At 38.6% G+C, this 15,943-nt stretch overlaps 1 protein-coding gene across 1 annotated transcript in view; it reads right to left on the minus strand.

Moving 5' to 3' along the window:
* LOC148407777 (partitioning defective 3 homolog) overlaps window positions 1-15,943 on the minus strand; it is a 217,593-nt gene that overhangs the window by 51,618 nt on the left and 150,032 nt on the right. The window contains exons 20-21 of the mRNA XM_088402015.1: window positions 10,659-10,787; window positions 1,996-2,304 (exon numbers count right to left, since the gene is read on the minus strand). Of these exons, the coding sequence (XP_088258141.1) occupies window positions 1,996-2,304; window positions 10,659-10,787 (438 nt within the window). The remainder of the gene's footprint in view (window positions 1-1,995; window positions 2,305-10,658; window positions 10,788-15,943) is intronic.

The following is a 15,943-nucleotide window of genomic DNA, read 5'->3' on the forward strand; positions in this document are numbered from 1 at the left end:
TCCGGGCTGAGTGAATCTGCAATGACAATTAATAAGCCAATGACTTGTACTGTAACAATAAAAAAATGCTGGCTTAGTTTTTTCCAAATAGTTTAACTTACTTGAAAGCTCCATTCGAATCTTGAAACGTGTTTGACAGGGATGTATAGATGGATTTATGCTACAACAAAAATGGATGGATGGATGGATGGATGGATGGATGGATGGATGGACGGACGGACAGAGACAGACAGACAGACAGACAGACAGACATAATGTGATGTTAATTCGGCCTTTGCGAATGTAATTCTATAGCGCCATGGATTTTTACGTCTCAGACCTCGAGGAAAAATGGTTTAAAATTAAATAATAAACAGGCGATAGCGAGGTTTTCGTCCTTCAATAAACCCATGGAAATTAACTGCCGCACAAAACTACAAAAATAGGAGAGCGGGAGACCAAAACCGTATATGGCAGGTTGTGAGTTATTTGCTTTAATAAACCAATTACTCTGAGACACGATGTAATAACTAGTGTAATGTGTTTGGATTTCAATTCAAAAACATTTGTAAAGGAGAGCAAAAAGAAAGAAAAACATTAGCCAGATGGTCAGATGGAATTAATAATAATGAATGTAATCGGAATACGCTAAACACAATTAGGCTTCTCGCAGGGAAAGAACCAAATGTTTTTTCTGTGTAAGACCCACGCTGCTTTTTAGGGAAGACTGTATTCCTGCGGCTTAAATTGAGATTTTATAGAATCATATCCATCACTGTCGAAAAATCTTTAGCCTTGGCAGGGTAAAAAATGGCTTTGAGGAAAAATATTTCCAATAGATAACTGCAAGATACCAATTCTGTCCTGAGGTTACATATTTCTATCTTTAAACCGATGGGCCATACCTGTTATTGACACATGCATGGAACTAGTTATCAGTTTGGCCAGAAAAATCATGTCATTTCTGCTGTAATTGACTTACATAGGATAGAGGCGGGGGCATTAGGTAGTCTAAGGATGGAGAATGATTCTTGTGCATTTCATACACATACTATTGAGTTGTTATGTCCTGGTGAGACACACACACACACACACACCCTAAGCTACTGAACCGAATAGCAGATGTCAATTAGATGGGTTTAGCTTGATCCAATCTACTGCAATAGAAAGCTAAACTGCCCTTGGATACTGTATGACCTTAATAGCGGAATGTCTGTAGTGAATGTCATATTCCGAGTTTAGCAGAACATGTATAATGGGAGTACACTCATTAGCCACAACAAGTTGGTACAACTGACAACTGCCATACAATGTTGTTTAATAGTTAAATAAGATTTGATTAAAAAGACAAAAATAGAAAAACCCTCTCACATTATGGCACTGCATCCATTCCTGTTGGGAAGCGGTATGTACAAGATTTGCATTTTAAAATGCATTTTCAAACTCATATCAATTGACTTTTACAGATTTATATGATTTGTTATTAGTCACACACAATTCACAAATAAGTTGTCTCCTTGTATTTGGGTTAAAAGATGTGAGTGCAACAATATGAGTTACAAATCAGTCTTTTAAGTACCATTTGGAATGTATTGTTATGACAACTTAAACTCTGTTTAGCATTGGTGGCACACCAAAATAATCTTTGCTCAACACAGAAGCTGTGAGCGAAACAAAGATGAACTCAAACAGAGCATGACTGAAAAAAAAAATGTGTAAGGCTGAGAGGATTAACTCTGATCCAAGGATAATGAGGGAAAAAGACATGATATTACATTCTAACACTAAGATAAAAGATTCCCGCTGTTGTTTCACCTCACCGCTGAAATCTGCTGGTTGTCAAGTGTGCAGTATTTTCTATCCGTGACAAGCAAAATGAGCAAGTACCACCACAAAACAGATGTGTCATTGACAAGATGTGCATAAAAGAAATTGCTCAGCAAAAGGCATAAACTTAGGTTGTCTGACTCGAGTGCATGCGTACATTTCAATCTTCATAATAAACTTTTGACTTACCCGTCTGAAGATGCGGGGCGTCCGTTACGAGGCTTGTTGACCTGAGCATAGATTGCCTCTAGAGGTGGGTTTTTGTCCGGAAGACTGGGCGGATGAGGGCTCTGGGGAACTTGAGGGAGGTGGTACTGATGGTAGCTGCCGTAAGGCTCGATGCTACCGCTGTCCATTGACGAGTCCCAAGACCCGATGCCGGCATAGGTGTGCTCTTCATCTGAGCTCAACGTGGAGGGGCCCATGATATCTTGAATTTCAGCATATTCCCGCTCCTTAGCCTGCTTCTCCCGGAGCTCGCGCATCTTGGCCTGTATTCTATAAAGAATAACATTAGTGTTAGACATTTTTGGAAATAACCTGCATACAAAAAAAAGAAGAAAAGAAAGAAAAAAAATGGCTACACTGTAAGGTGGAAGGGAGTCGACCAAGTCAGGTAGGTCAACTGAAATATGTTTGTGCCACTCTAGCCAGACCTTTCAAACAGATGTATGCTGTGTTGCAATGGTGGGACTGGAGAAAGACACCAGAAAACACAAGTTTGGAATGATTTTTAATCTAAAAAAAAAAAAAAGTGACAAAAACAACTCACAATTATTGCAAAAAGATCATAACACAAAATTCTTAAGGACATATGCAAAGACCAGCTTCTCAGTCGATTACATTTCTAGTTTTGGTGCTCCACCTAGTGGCCGAATGGCTGATGCTATTTGTTTGCTTAAAAACACCAATTTCGTAGTGAGCGCTCTTTCAATAAAGACACTATTAGCACATTCAGTTTCCAAAAATAAAGGAAATAACTTCCCAAAAAGTACTATTGCCCTCTAATCTAAAAATATAACCAGCCACTACAAAAAATATTATAAAAATATTAATAATAATAATAAAGTAGCTTGGTTTTAGGTGTTCAGATTGTAACTAGTAAAGGCCGGTCAAGTGTGAAGGATGCTTTGTCTGCTCGTCAAGAAGAAATAGACGAGGAAGATGAAGAGGAAGTTATTGACCTCAAAGAAGGTAGCAAACAGCTCCACTTTCAAGTTTACTCATAGAATATTGTTGAAGTAACATCTGAAAATGCCTTTACACATGTACTCATAACATTACATATTCCTGAAAAATGGTAGTTAGTGTCTGTTGACCTTAAATGGTAATCGATGGCATGATAATCCTGATCGCAGTGATCACATAGAAATTGTGTTGGTGTCCAAATAATGAGTAGTTATATGTAGTCCCTTCAACTCAGATTCAATCTTAATAGATTTAAAAAAAATGGATGTTGAACTTAAGTTGAATGATGACATTTGCTGTACTGGGTTGTTTCCCTTAATGCGCAGTATTGTGTCTTATAACCTCATGACAAGGTTCACCGTGTATAACTGGGTTTATCCTATTTATGGAAATTTCCATAAAATAGGCCTGTTCATCGAAACTGCGCTGTATAATTCCGTCTGCCTTATGGTCAGAAAAATATGATGATATCCAGCACACGGTACCCTAAGTATACTGGCAGTTGAAGAACAGGGTGAAGGTTGACCTCCCACCACAGGGATTTTAACAGCAGCCAGCCGACTGCTCACAGGTTCCAGATGTTGCATCCTCGTCGGGGAGTCGCACAAAAACATGCTCCCTCCACTGGTGCAGCACATCCCAATTACCTTAGGTCATAAACGACCTCTGACATCCTAAGCCCCACCTCCCACATGGCCGCTCACAAATGACTGACACATTTGACACAGGCCTTGAATCCCCTCCAGGCTTTCTCGCTCTTCCATGTCTGTATTTTAATAACAGTAATCATATTTCAAACAATCACCATTTTTCAGTGACGGATTAACCCAATTCCCACATCCTACTCATAGACCACCTTATTTGTTTCTACTCATCCCAAATCCCATTTGCTCAGCATTATCGGCAGAATTCAATTTTGATGGAGGCCTGATGTGATGTTGCATGATATGCAGTCATTAACATGCCTGTTCTTTTATTTTCAGATGACCATAGTGCAGGTACAAAGTGGAAATCATTTGGTAACGGTATAATCGCACACACTGTAGCGGACATAACGTAAGAATCAAAGCTGGGAAAAAAAAAAATAAACAAAATAAAAAAAATCCCCAAATCCCTTTCACCTGCTATCTGGCTGAAACGATGTCTGATCTCTCTGCCAGGAAGGACTAGAAAATAATGTTAGCAGAGGTTCATGAAAGTCCATTGGGACCCAAGCCCCAGCCCTCTGGCGTTTTATGAAGTAATCAGATTCATAAAAATGACAATGTTGACATATGTAATGAGATAATGGCCTTGCCTGGACCAATGACACAAAGGACAGACGTTTCGCAGGGAATGTTTTTCTAATAATGCCAATGTAATATAAGGGGATTAACATGTGAAATAAATATACCGTACTGTCACTTCAGCATGGTACAGAGTGGACCCCTGCATATGTTTCTGTATTTTCAAATTTCAGTGAACACCAACTGACGCATCACTTGGTGCCATCAGAATACGGGTCAGCTGACATTATTTTACCCTGGACTTGTCATCATCCTCATCATCATTTTTGATGGTAGCCACCAAATGGCATCCATGTGGCTACATTGTACACACTTCAGGCAAGGCAACAAATGGCGAAGCAAAACATGCAGATGGTTAAAATGACAATAATTACTTGTGTAAATTCTTTATCGTATGTGATAGCTATATGTGTTGTACATATAGCTGTAAACCTAGGGTTACATAAGCTTCACTGCATTTTTTCGGGTAGAATGGCGTTTGACAAGTTTCGTAAAGATTTGAAATGCTAATAAAATGCTTTGGTACCTTATGTTTTAAAATATAGATAGGACTGCCACTAACATTTTCTAGAATCTATTACAACAAATTATAGTTATCTTTTTCCCCAATACCATTACTACTGGTTAGTTTAGAGCACAGGTGTCGAACTCCAGTCCTCGAGGGCAGGTATCCCTGATGATTTCGAACCCTCTCTCTGAGGGTGATTAAATGACGAGGCTCATTTTCAAGCTCCTGCAGAGCTTGCTAATGAGCAATTTTTTTTAATCAGTTGTGTTGGAGATATAAAACCAGATAACATGCATGATGCCGGCCCTTGAGGACTGGAGTTCGAAAGCTATGGTTTAGGGCAACAATCATAAAATAGTGCAATTACAAGATAAGTGCAATCACCTTTCAATTCTCAAGGATACTGAACATTATATTCAAATGTACAGATGAACAATAACCACCCATGTACAGGCCAAGTTTCACCCTCTTACAAAAACAGATGAAAAGTGAAGTTGTCACGCTTTTTATAAGCCATACGACCATGCAAACCAATCACATAGTTATGCTATATAAGTGTATCGTGTACAATTATGTAATGCCAAATCCAAAGCTAAACACTTTAGACTGTTTCACGAAACAAACCAAAAAAAAAAACCCTGGCACAAATTCTGTTGTCATATGAATGTAAACAGCCAATGCAGGTTGAACATGAGCGAAACAGACAAACCTCACACAATCCTCTAAAATTTAAAATTATATCAACGCTTGCACAGTGTAATATTTACTGACTGACATATCAAAAAATGTGTTCAGCACGGCTTGATTCATGAGATCCTTGAACTTCAATTGAAAACCTTGGGCAACCTGCCTACACAACTTCTGATTCTCGCAATAACTCCTCTCAGACAACCCTCACACTTGTGCCATTATAAACTCTATTAATCACATCATGGTCGAACACATGAGCACACTGAGAACTGCTGCTCAACACTGCACACACAATATACATATATATGCATATATATATATATATATATATATATATATATATATATATATAGCTTTCTTTTTGCAGAAAGGGAAATAAACAACTGATATACAGTATTATGGAAGCAAACCCTCATAAAATTGGAAATTTTGAAACTTTTAGTGAACTAAAATGGAATTTGTAATGACACACTTACTGTATATCGTATGAGGCTACACCTTCATATTAGCACAATGATGAAAATTAGGCACCTGTCAGTGTACTCAATGTCCTTCTCCTGTCAATGTTACTTGAAGCCAAAAATAACCAGCAGACATTTGTAAATGTTTAATCAAGCCAAGGCGACTCAGGCAAGGGGATAGAGGACAGCGTACTCCCGGGCACTTTATTTTGAAGTCACTCGTCTTGGAAGTTTGAAAGACTGCCTTTTCAGTATGCATTGTTACTGCGGTGGTTAAAAAAAAAAAAAAAAAAATAGAATGCTGTTGCTCTCTGACTTTCTCATCCGCACTGAATAGATTTTTCTTTTCACTGCTCCCTCATCAAAACATCTTCTATTGTTGTGAAGAGCAGATGGAGGGCGGGTATGTATATCTGAATTCAATCAACGTGCAGCAAATGACTCCTTGCAGCTGTCTGTGCAGAATTACAAACTCCCAGATAGCCCATCTTTTCTGTTGACACTTGGCCCGTAATAGCATAATGCAATCATGAGAGATAATTGTCCAGGTTTCAGGGTGTTCATTTACAGGAGAGATAATCACATTAACTTTCAGTAGGTATCAAAATAATTATAATTGTAATCTCAAAAATAATTATAATCGTAATCACACTTCCCCATCAGACAGTTCACACTTCCTTTGAACTTATGGATCTTAGACTGAAATGGGATTCTAAAATAATGACGGAGCTTACAAAATTAGAATAGTAACATTGGGCGCACAATTGGGATGTCCTACACGGTATGCCTTTTAGAAAATTGCTTTTTAAAATTTTTGTTACAGGTGAGACGTACTGTTTAGGTCACCATTGATTAGTTTGTTTGAAGCAAGTTTGCATAAAAAATTGGAGGTAAATTTTGATAATGATTAATTATTAATTTTACTTATACAGTGAAAGGACTTCATGGGATATGTGCAATTTCAAGACTTTCTGTAGGTATCAACATATCTAATATAATGACCTGTAATGCCATGACAGTAACTACATCTCTCCTTTCAAATTAAGCGATTTAATAGGAACATGGAAAAAACACTTCGTTATCTTGTCAAGTTTGATTCACATTTCTTTAGTGCCGCAATTTTCTGGCAGACAAGCCAGAAATGAAAACGATGATGTTATATGATCTATATGATCCTTGTCATTTTTTGTTGCTGGAAAAAAAGTATGTCAAGAGATACCACAACAAACATGGGACATGTAGTCTTTTTCTTATTTTTTTTAAATTAAGAGCAAACTAACTGGAATGCAAGGCATTGCTATAGTGGCTAAAACATTGCATGTCTTAATTTTATTTTTAGAACCATTGTCATTAATCTGCTGGCAAGCCGAAACTGGAACACATAAGGTTACTTGTCTCTTTTAAAAATAAAGGCCAATCAAATCAAAAATAAGCAAATATTTTGCTACATTGTGCTATAGAGACCTGTTTGCTATATGGCATATGCCTTTATTTCATTTATTTTTCTGCATCGTCTTTGGTAATGCAATTTTCCGGCAGATAAACCAGAAATAAGTTTATTCCACAGACACGCTCACCACAGCACTCCTTTTTTACTCAAATCTCTTTCTCTCTCTTTCTTTTTAATCCAAAAATACTTTGCACTGGTTAGGGGCTGAAATCTATATTTGACTGAGTAGATAATTGGGGGAAAAAAAGCTTGCAAACCACTGTTCTACAGTCTTGATTAGGTGCCATACTGTTCCACGTTGGGCAATGACCAAAAAGATGAAGGTGTTAGAGCAACATCTACAGAGCAGGCATCTACTGATGCCAAGTTTAATTTTCCATCTGTGACATCACGGCATGAATAATGAACATAGGATTATAATGGAATGCTATATTGTTAAAGACTACGGGATGAATGAATTGCTGACTGATCGGAAACACTGGTCAGGTTATTTTTGCCAGGAGTCAGCAAGAAGACAAACAAATTAAAAGACGAGTGCTGCTCCCAGAGAAAATGGAAAGGGGAAAAAAAAAAGTGCTCGTTGGTGGTCTTGGGGTGGAAAAGGGACGAGGAGTCACAGTGGAGTGCTGGCCACTGATTAGAAGCCAAGCAGAGCCAAGCAGAGCCAGGCAGATAAGAGAGAATGGACATCATAATCAGCTGCCACAGAGAAAGACAGAGAATGTAGCTCACTTCGGGCACAAAATGAAGAGAAGCTTTGTCAACGTGTCGTTTATGTGCCCCCTCTTTGCCCGGAAAAATAGATCCAGGGCTAACATGTGCAGAGATAAGTCCAAGACTGATAGAGGCTCGAACAACAGCACACATGCTCCTTCTTTTTGCCGTTCTCCCCCAAGGCCCTGCATGGAAGCGGGTGACAGCCGCAGAAAACCCAGACCAGGTCCAATCAGAAGGCTTGTTGTCTCCACAGTCTTGTTAACAGGAACCAATCAGATAAGCGTGTCCACTTGCATCAAAGACGCCAGAGTGACGGCTGACGACTGAAGATATAGATCAGGCTAAAGCCCACAGGCTTGAGTCCTGCCTTGATGAGACTCCAAAGAGTTAATAAGCCCCACTAGAAAGAGTGTGCCAGATTTGAGAAAGAAAAGAAAAAAAAAAAACAATTTCAAACCAAAAACAAATGCTTCTGATTGCCAGCTTTCATCAAGTTGATTGTATTGCAGAGTGCTAACGTTTGAGATGAATTCACCGTCTTTCATGCAAAAGCGGTAGCTAAAATACAATACAAGCCTTGGGGGAAACATTTCTCTCTCACATTTAATTCATCAATCAGGGGTTGGAATCCATTTTGTTACCCCCTGAATCATAATTCTTCATTGGAGCAACTATATGAAGTCACAATCATTGGACTGGCCGCCTGGTTGACTGCTCTTTGGAACTCGCAGAAGTTCATTTCAAAAGTGTCAACTCAGTTTAATCACTGCCGATAAATTTGAATTAGGGCTGCGGTTTATCCGGGGTCGCACTGACCCAGCACGTAAATTTTGGAATCACAAAAAAAAAAACAAAAAAAAAACACAATATTGGACCCTATAAAGGGAACAAGACACATTCCTGCGCTAAACTGAGCCCAAATACTTTTTAAAATGGACTTGGCATCATGGCAGGTGGGATTATTATGGTCCCCTCTGATTTCCCTTAGGATCCACTTTCCACTAACCACGGGACAATCCAGGCTTGGCTGAGTGATAGGATTTGGGAGCAGGTACAAAAGAATTGAAGAATTGGGTGTGCCTCATGCACATGGAACTGGGACTGGAGCTCACACATGCAGAACGGTGCGGGAATGAGAATGCGGCGCAAGACAAAGAAAGTGTGTGGCAGCAGTCGGGATTTAAATAGAGTGTGTCGTTTTAGGGGAGGGGATTGCACTTATCTCCCGCTCTCTTTGCGCCTGTGTTGATTTTGCTGCTTAGCATGACAGTCATTTTGGGAGGTGCTCAAAGGAGATAGCCCTGGATGGAGAAAGACACCAGGGCCTAGCGGTCTCCAGGGCGCACTGAAGAAAATGTGTTCGGCCCTGAGCCAGAGTAGTGGTGTACTGGTGGCGAGGAGGCTCTTCGCTGCATGTCTGAGCCAAATACCAGAAAGGAGAGTGCGAGCGCTTTCTGAGCAAGGCCTCCAGATGTTCCATTCAGCAAAGAAGAGCTTTTGTAAGCTTGTGTGTGTGTGTGTGTGTGTGTGTGCGCACCAGTTTGACAGGCTTCCACCCTTCTCTTCATTTGCCGAAAGAGAGGAGTGATATCAAGCCCTATTGTTTCTATTCAATTAGCTGTTATTACCAGCGGCTGTTTGATCGCCGAGTTCATTTAGTCGATGGAGAACAATGAGGCAGCAAGCTGTCTTTTCACTCGCCCCGCATTAATATTGTTCCCCCCCTGCTAGAAAATTCAACAGGGATGAGACGGACCCTGCAAACCAAATGACTCACCCCAAGGTCCACTTACACAAAGCCAGAATGACTGAATGTGAAGGGACAGTGTATTCAAAAGTGATTAACAACACTAGCGCGCAGCAGCGTGAGACAAATACAGAGCCACATTGATTTCAGTATAATAATGAGCACCATTCAATCATGCAAAATCTGCAGGCATGGACAAGCACCATTGGGTGAGCGCCTCTGAACAACACAGGCGACGGTAGTCCATTAATAATTCTAACTGTTAATACATAAAAACGTTTTTCAAACTGATATATGTTTTGGGTTTCACCCACCCATTCCGTTTCAATCGAAATGTAAAAGTTCAATAACCCAAGGTTAAACTATTACGATTAAACTATGTTGAAAAGCCAACACCATTGATAGTTAACCTTTTGTGTGTATGTGTATAATACTTTGAATACACACATATATATGGTAAATGGACTTGGTAAATGGACTTTCACTTATATAGAGCTTTTCTGCCTTGGGTATTCAAAGCGCTTTGCATTTACCTACTGATGACACAGCATCAGGAGTAATTGGGGGTTCAGTGTCAGTAAATATATATATATATATATATATATATATATATATATATATATATATATATATATATATATATATATACATTTTTTCCTCATGATTTGTGCCCTGCGGCTTATAGTCCAGTGTGGCTTATCTGCTCTTTTTTTCCACTGGTCAAACGAATGTGTGTTCGTTATATATTTTTTTTTATTTTTTATTTTTTTAATTAACAATTCCAGAACTATTTCTTAACACCCACCTTTCCTGTTCAAGCCTCATCCGCTGAGTCTCCTCCTCAGAAGCCTGTACATCTTCAGCTTTAGATTTACTGGAGGCCCTTCTTTCCACTCTGTCTGCCGACTGTTCATTACTGCGGTTCTTCCCAAATCTAAGCAAACGAAAACAGCAGGTACATTTAATTCTGCACTTTTCAAACTTGCACATCCCCCATTTAATCCAGCGAAAATCAGGTTAAACTGCTCAGAAACAAAATTAAAGTGTCAAACTGTCATACTCTTCAGGTTCAGTGTGTACCAAGGGAGACAGCTGAGAACACACTCGCCGCAATTTTTTGTTGAATTAACATGCTATCGTTCATGTGAACACATCCAAAACGCAAGATTTTCCTATTGAGGCAATGAAAAAAAATATGTTAAAAACTAAATTAGTGTAAACCTTCGGGCGTTTTGTGAAATTTCAGCAAAATGATAAGCAAAGAAAGCAGGGGCAGCTCATGAGTAAGTTGGAATAAACTACAGGACACCAGGTGAGATACAACTTGTATTGCAACGTTGCAAACTTTTATATTTTAATCACAGCAGTTACACACGAGTGGTGGTAAATCCACGACAGCTTTACAGTGAAGCGGGAATAAGCTGAGCCGATGATCGTAAATTCCTCAGGTCAGCCAAGCTTGGTGCTGAGAGAGTAAACGGCAGGAGACCTTCAGGGTGAAAATGATGTGGAATGGGAAATAAGAGGAGTCCTACAGAGAGAAGCCCAGACACACGCACAGTAATCGAGAACTCCATAATCGGACTCCATCGACTGGTAGACATCATCATTCAAAAGAATGGTTCTGAAAATGCACTTTTGGATACTTTTGGGTGGAAAATTTTTGGTGCATCCCTACTTATAAAGTATTGCAAAGACTGATTTGGTTTCTTTCGTTTGGTGTATTTTCATATGTGAATTTGAGGAAGTGAATGTATTCATGAACTGGAAGAATGTGTCTTTCCTGGATGTTTAGTATTCCAGGTTTGTCAAACACCAGAACATCACAACACACCTAAGAAGAGGCTGCTTTGTCTGAGCCATCTTTTAAAAATGCAGCCTGATGGGAGATTTTGTGCTTACGCCCAGGAGAGGTCAAGGTGATAATGTTTGGGATCTCATCCCCAGACTGCATGCATTACCTAATTAATTAATCAACAAATAGCTCCGGTAAGTAAGAGTCAATAATTTATCCTGAGGCCGCTATCGATCATCTGTGAAGGTGACAGTTTTTGTAGTAAAGTCCCAAAAAAAAAAAAAAACTACTTTCAATTTATCCCCTGAATCAACATCACTACAATGGGCGATTTGTGAGTGTCAAACATATTGGCATGTTGGACAGAATCAGGGCATCAGCAGCCATATAATGAAAAGTTACCGCCTCTTTGCTGGCTGCCTGGAACGTCTAAGTGGAAGACAAGCAATCCATCCATCTTTCCATTCCCTATAAGGCCTATACTGTTATTCCAGAAGAAAATTAGAACATCCTGGACTGGTGACCGGTCCATCAAGGCAAGCAATTACATTAAATTTCAATTTGGCCACACTTGGAAGCCAAAGTAATTCCTACAGCTTCTTTGATGTGGTTAAAGAAAAGACCATAGAGCAAATACAATTATTTGGGTTAAATGGTGCCAAGAGGAAAGACATAATTCAGCCATTACTTTTTTTTTTTTTTTAAACGAGCAACGTAGCATTAATCATACTAAATTGACAGAGAAGTCGACAAGGCTTGATAATAACATATTGATCGGTATCTGAAATACACTGTTTGAATGACAAAAGTGTCTTTCAACATGACAAAATAAGGCTGCCAATCGGGTTGCCCATAAATACTGAGACCTGTATACAAGCTAACTCAAAATTCACCAGGACACACGACACCTTTGTTTGGAATTACAACTTGGATTCAAATAATAATAACATCATTAATGCACCAGGCAGTGGTTATAGAGCCATTTGGGGTCAAAATTATGTTAGTGTAAAACAGTGCTTTTCAATTAGTGGGCCACCTGAAAACAAAATGTTTTCTCTTTCCTTGGGGGGCTTGGCAAAATATAAATGAGAAGCACTGGTGTGAAGGCACCATTAAGCCAGAACTGTGTCCAACATGCAGAAGACAGATCTTAATTGTATGGAAATCATGAATATTATCAATGTATGACCTTGAACAAAACTAAAGTTACAGCTGCAAGTTGTCGTTATGCTTACCATGCGCAAATCCATTATTTATTTAATTATTTATGTATATTTTGAATACGGTTTCAAATGTCACGTTTTAATGCAGTAATATCTTGAGTTAATAACTTAGCCAAGCCAGACCCTATGAACAAAACCTCATGTCTTTTCTCTTTAGCTAGTATTGTTGAATTGTGTAACTTTTTGTTTCTATTTAATTTTAGTTGTCGTATGTATTAGTTCCTATTTATGCCAGCTTCTTTTTTTGCATTGGTTTTGTCATTCCCTCCTGTTTTTAGCACACTTTTAATGCTTTGTAGGCACTTTCTGAAGATTGAGTTTGTGCTTTATAAGTAAGATTGATATTTTTATTATCATTATTATTATTAAACCACAACATCTGATTCGTTCCAAAACCTAAATAATCTTAAAACATGTTACCATATGAATAGGGTAAAACTATCTATCTCTCGAGCAGACAGTTAGCTAGCTAGCTAGCTAGCTAAATAGATAGAAAGTTAGAGAGAGAGAGAAACAGCTCGATAGATAGATAGACACTTTCAGTATAAAACAAGCCAAAAAATAAATACATGAATACATAAATAAACAATTCCACTTAAGCCAGGGACATGACTAACGAGTGGCCTACACGGCTAATTACAGTATATTTACAGAAGGCTTAAAAACAAGTAGCTCTCACATCTTTATTTTATCCATGTAAATAGACCATCACATCCTCATAACACTCTGATCTACTCTTGTGCTTGTGACTAACTGGCCGTGGTCCTGTTTAATGATGCGTTCTTAAGCATCTATCTCACTGAGGCAAACAGCAGTCAACTGAAAGTGATGAATGTGTGCACGCGGAGTTCTTCTCAAACAACAAAGAAAGATGGAGTGAAGAGCTTGCGACTGAGTGAAAAGATAGCGACCACGCAGCTGGATAACATGCGCATATGATCAATGAGATAGCGAAGCAGTGAATTGCAGATAGGCACCGAGAATATCTATGACCTGTAGGAGTCACCCGCAAGCTGGAGCTATGCGCCATTCATCACCGCTTGGCCTGATAATGTCCGAATGGCCATCAAGCCTCATTTGGACAGTATGCAATCTCGCGTGTGTCAGTCATATCAAATGGATTCAAAGCTTTGATGGCTACTAATGTGATGAAAAGCCAGGAATAAAGAAGGAGTGTTCAATTCAAGTGTCATGACTATCAGCAGCAGCTCATGAAAAAAATATGCTTCATATATTGTCAGTCACACATTTGGTATATTTCTGAGCGCTGGACTGAAGCTCTGTAACCCCATGTGGAAAAAATAAGAATATAAGTCACCGAACTGTAATTCCACTTCATAAATCACAATGAAGAGTTTATAACATTGATGGTGGGATACATATTTTCCGTGGATTTAAAAGGTAACATTTCAAAAGGGTAGCGCAACCGGAGAGTAAATGTCACTCACGCATTATACCCAGCATATGAAACAATACAATTCTGAGATTTACAACATATTTGGAAGGAAATATGGTTTGCTTGTGGTGAATCTTTAAACTAGAATACAGTATTAATTATAATTTTTTAACAATAAAATAGACTTCATTATATAGCACAGCCTCAATGAAGAGTCAATTTTAAATTTCCATGTATGTGGTGCACTGTGTTATGAGGTGCACTGGGTTATAGGCAAATATGAAACTAAAAGACAATAAAGCAAATAGTTGTCAGCCATTATTCTCTTTTTACATTTGACTTCATTCACCAAGAACACTTTGAGGTTGGGCCTAGTTACTAGCAAACCGAAATGCATCATTACTTTCAGAACATTAGGCATATCATCATTCAGAGTCGAAAAAGGAACATGAGACTCAGAACGCGTGAATAAACAGTATCCATCTACTGTATGTGAGTAAGTGACGAGAAGATAATTTCAAGGGCAGACATGGAAGAGTCATTTGGTTTCTGCTTGGCCAACCTGAAAGTTAATCCGAATCTTCCAGGCTGGAGCTCCAACGTGTATTTGTGGCATTTGTCGCATTGAGCGGTGAAAATAATAAACTTTGACTTTATGTACTTTTTCACTTTCAAACCACTATTAGAAAGTCATGTTAACATCTTCAGTGTTCACTTTCTAATATCTATGAATAGCCCGTTTATTATTGTAATGTTTTGGGATGTGTTGAAGTGTAACTGCATGTTGCACTGCAGAACTTTGTCAAATTTGAATTTCTTTCTTTAATCTCCCGAGACCCTGCCTTATTCGTGTTTGTCCACTAATCTTGTTTAAAAGTCAACTTAAATCCTACTTGACCCATTATCTTTGTCATCTATACTGACCAAGACTAAGGGGGGAAAGTTGACCAAATCGGGTGTGTCTTTAAAAATAGGTTAACTAAGAATTTCATTACAGACTGTCATTACAAACGCTCTATAGTGGCTTCGTTTTAATAAGTAGGGGCAGTCAAGCCCGAAACATGTCCAGTCTGCTCCCCAAGAAGAAGAGGAAGAAGAATGTTATCACATAGTAGCTAACAAGCCGCTCCACTCTCAAGTTTAGACATTGAACAATGTTGGCATACATAGGACTTTAAGGACACATACAAATACATATATAACATTATTTATATGTGAACTACATTTAGTTATTGTTTGTTGGCCTTCAGTGGCAATCACTATCACAGTAATACTAATCATGAATTCTAATCAGTTAGCAGTGGCAAGTTCTCTTGGTTTCTCAAAAAATTAGAATCAATAATGATTGGTGACTGTATATCCACTGTCATCAACTCTCATTCTACCTTAGGAGATTAAAAAAAAATAATGGGAGTGATTATTCAATGGAAAAATACATAGGGTAAGCACTTTCAAAGAAATTTTACACATTTTCTCTTGTCTCAATCGGTGTACGTAGTGTGACGTAGATCCGATTTACAATCCTGTTGTTTATAGTGGTGGTATCAGCAATTTCATCCTTTGCAGTCCAGGTCTACAATTTCTTGCAAGAACGTCATGATTATTTTTAACTGAACACTTCCTTTGAGGGATAGATCTCTTGTACTAAATACCATTAGTGTGTAGATAACATTTTG

This window comes from Hippichthys cyanospilos, chromosome 19 (assembly GCF_059441005.1).
Source record: "Hippichthys cyanospilos isolate Australia breed blue-spotted pipefish chromosome 19, RoL_Hcya_1.0, whole genome shotgun sequence".
Classification (NCBI taxonomy): Eukaryota; Metazoa; Chordata; class Actinopteri; order Syngnathiformes; family Syngnathidae; genus Hippichthys; species Hippichthys cyanospilos.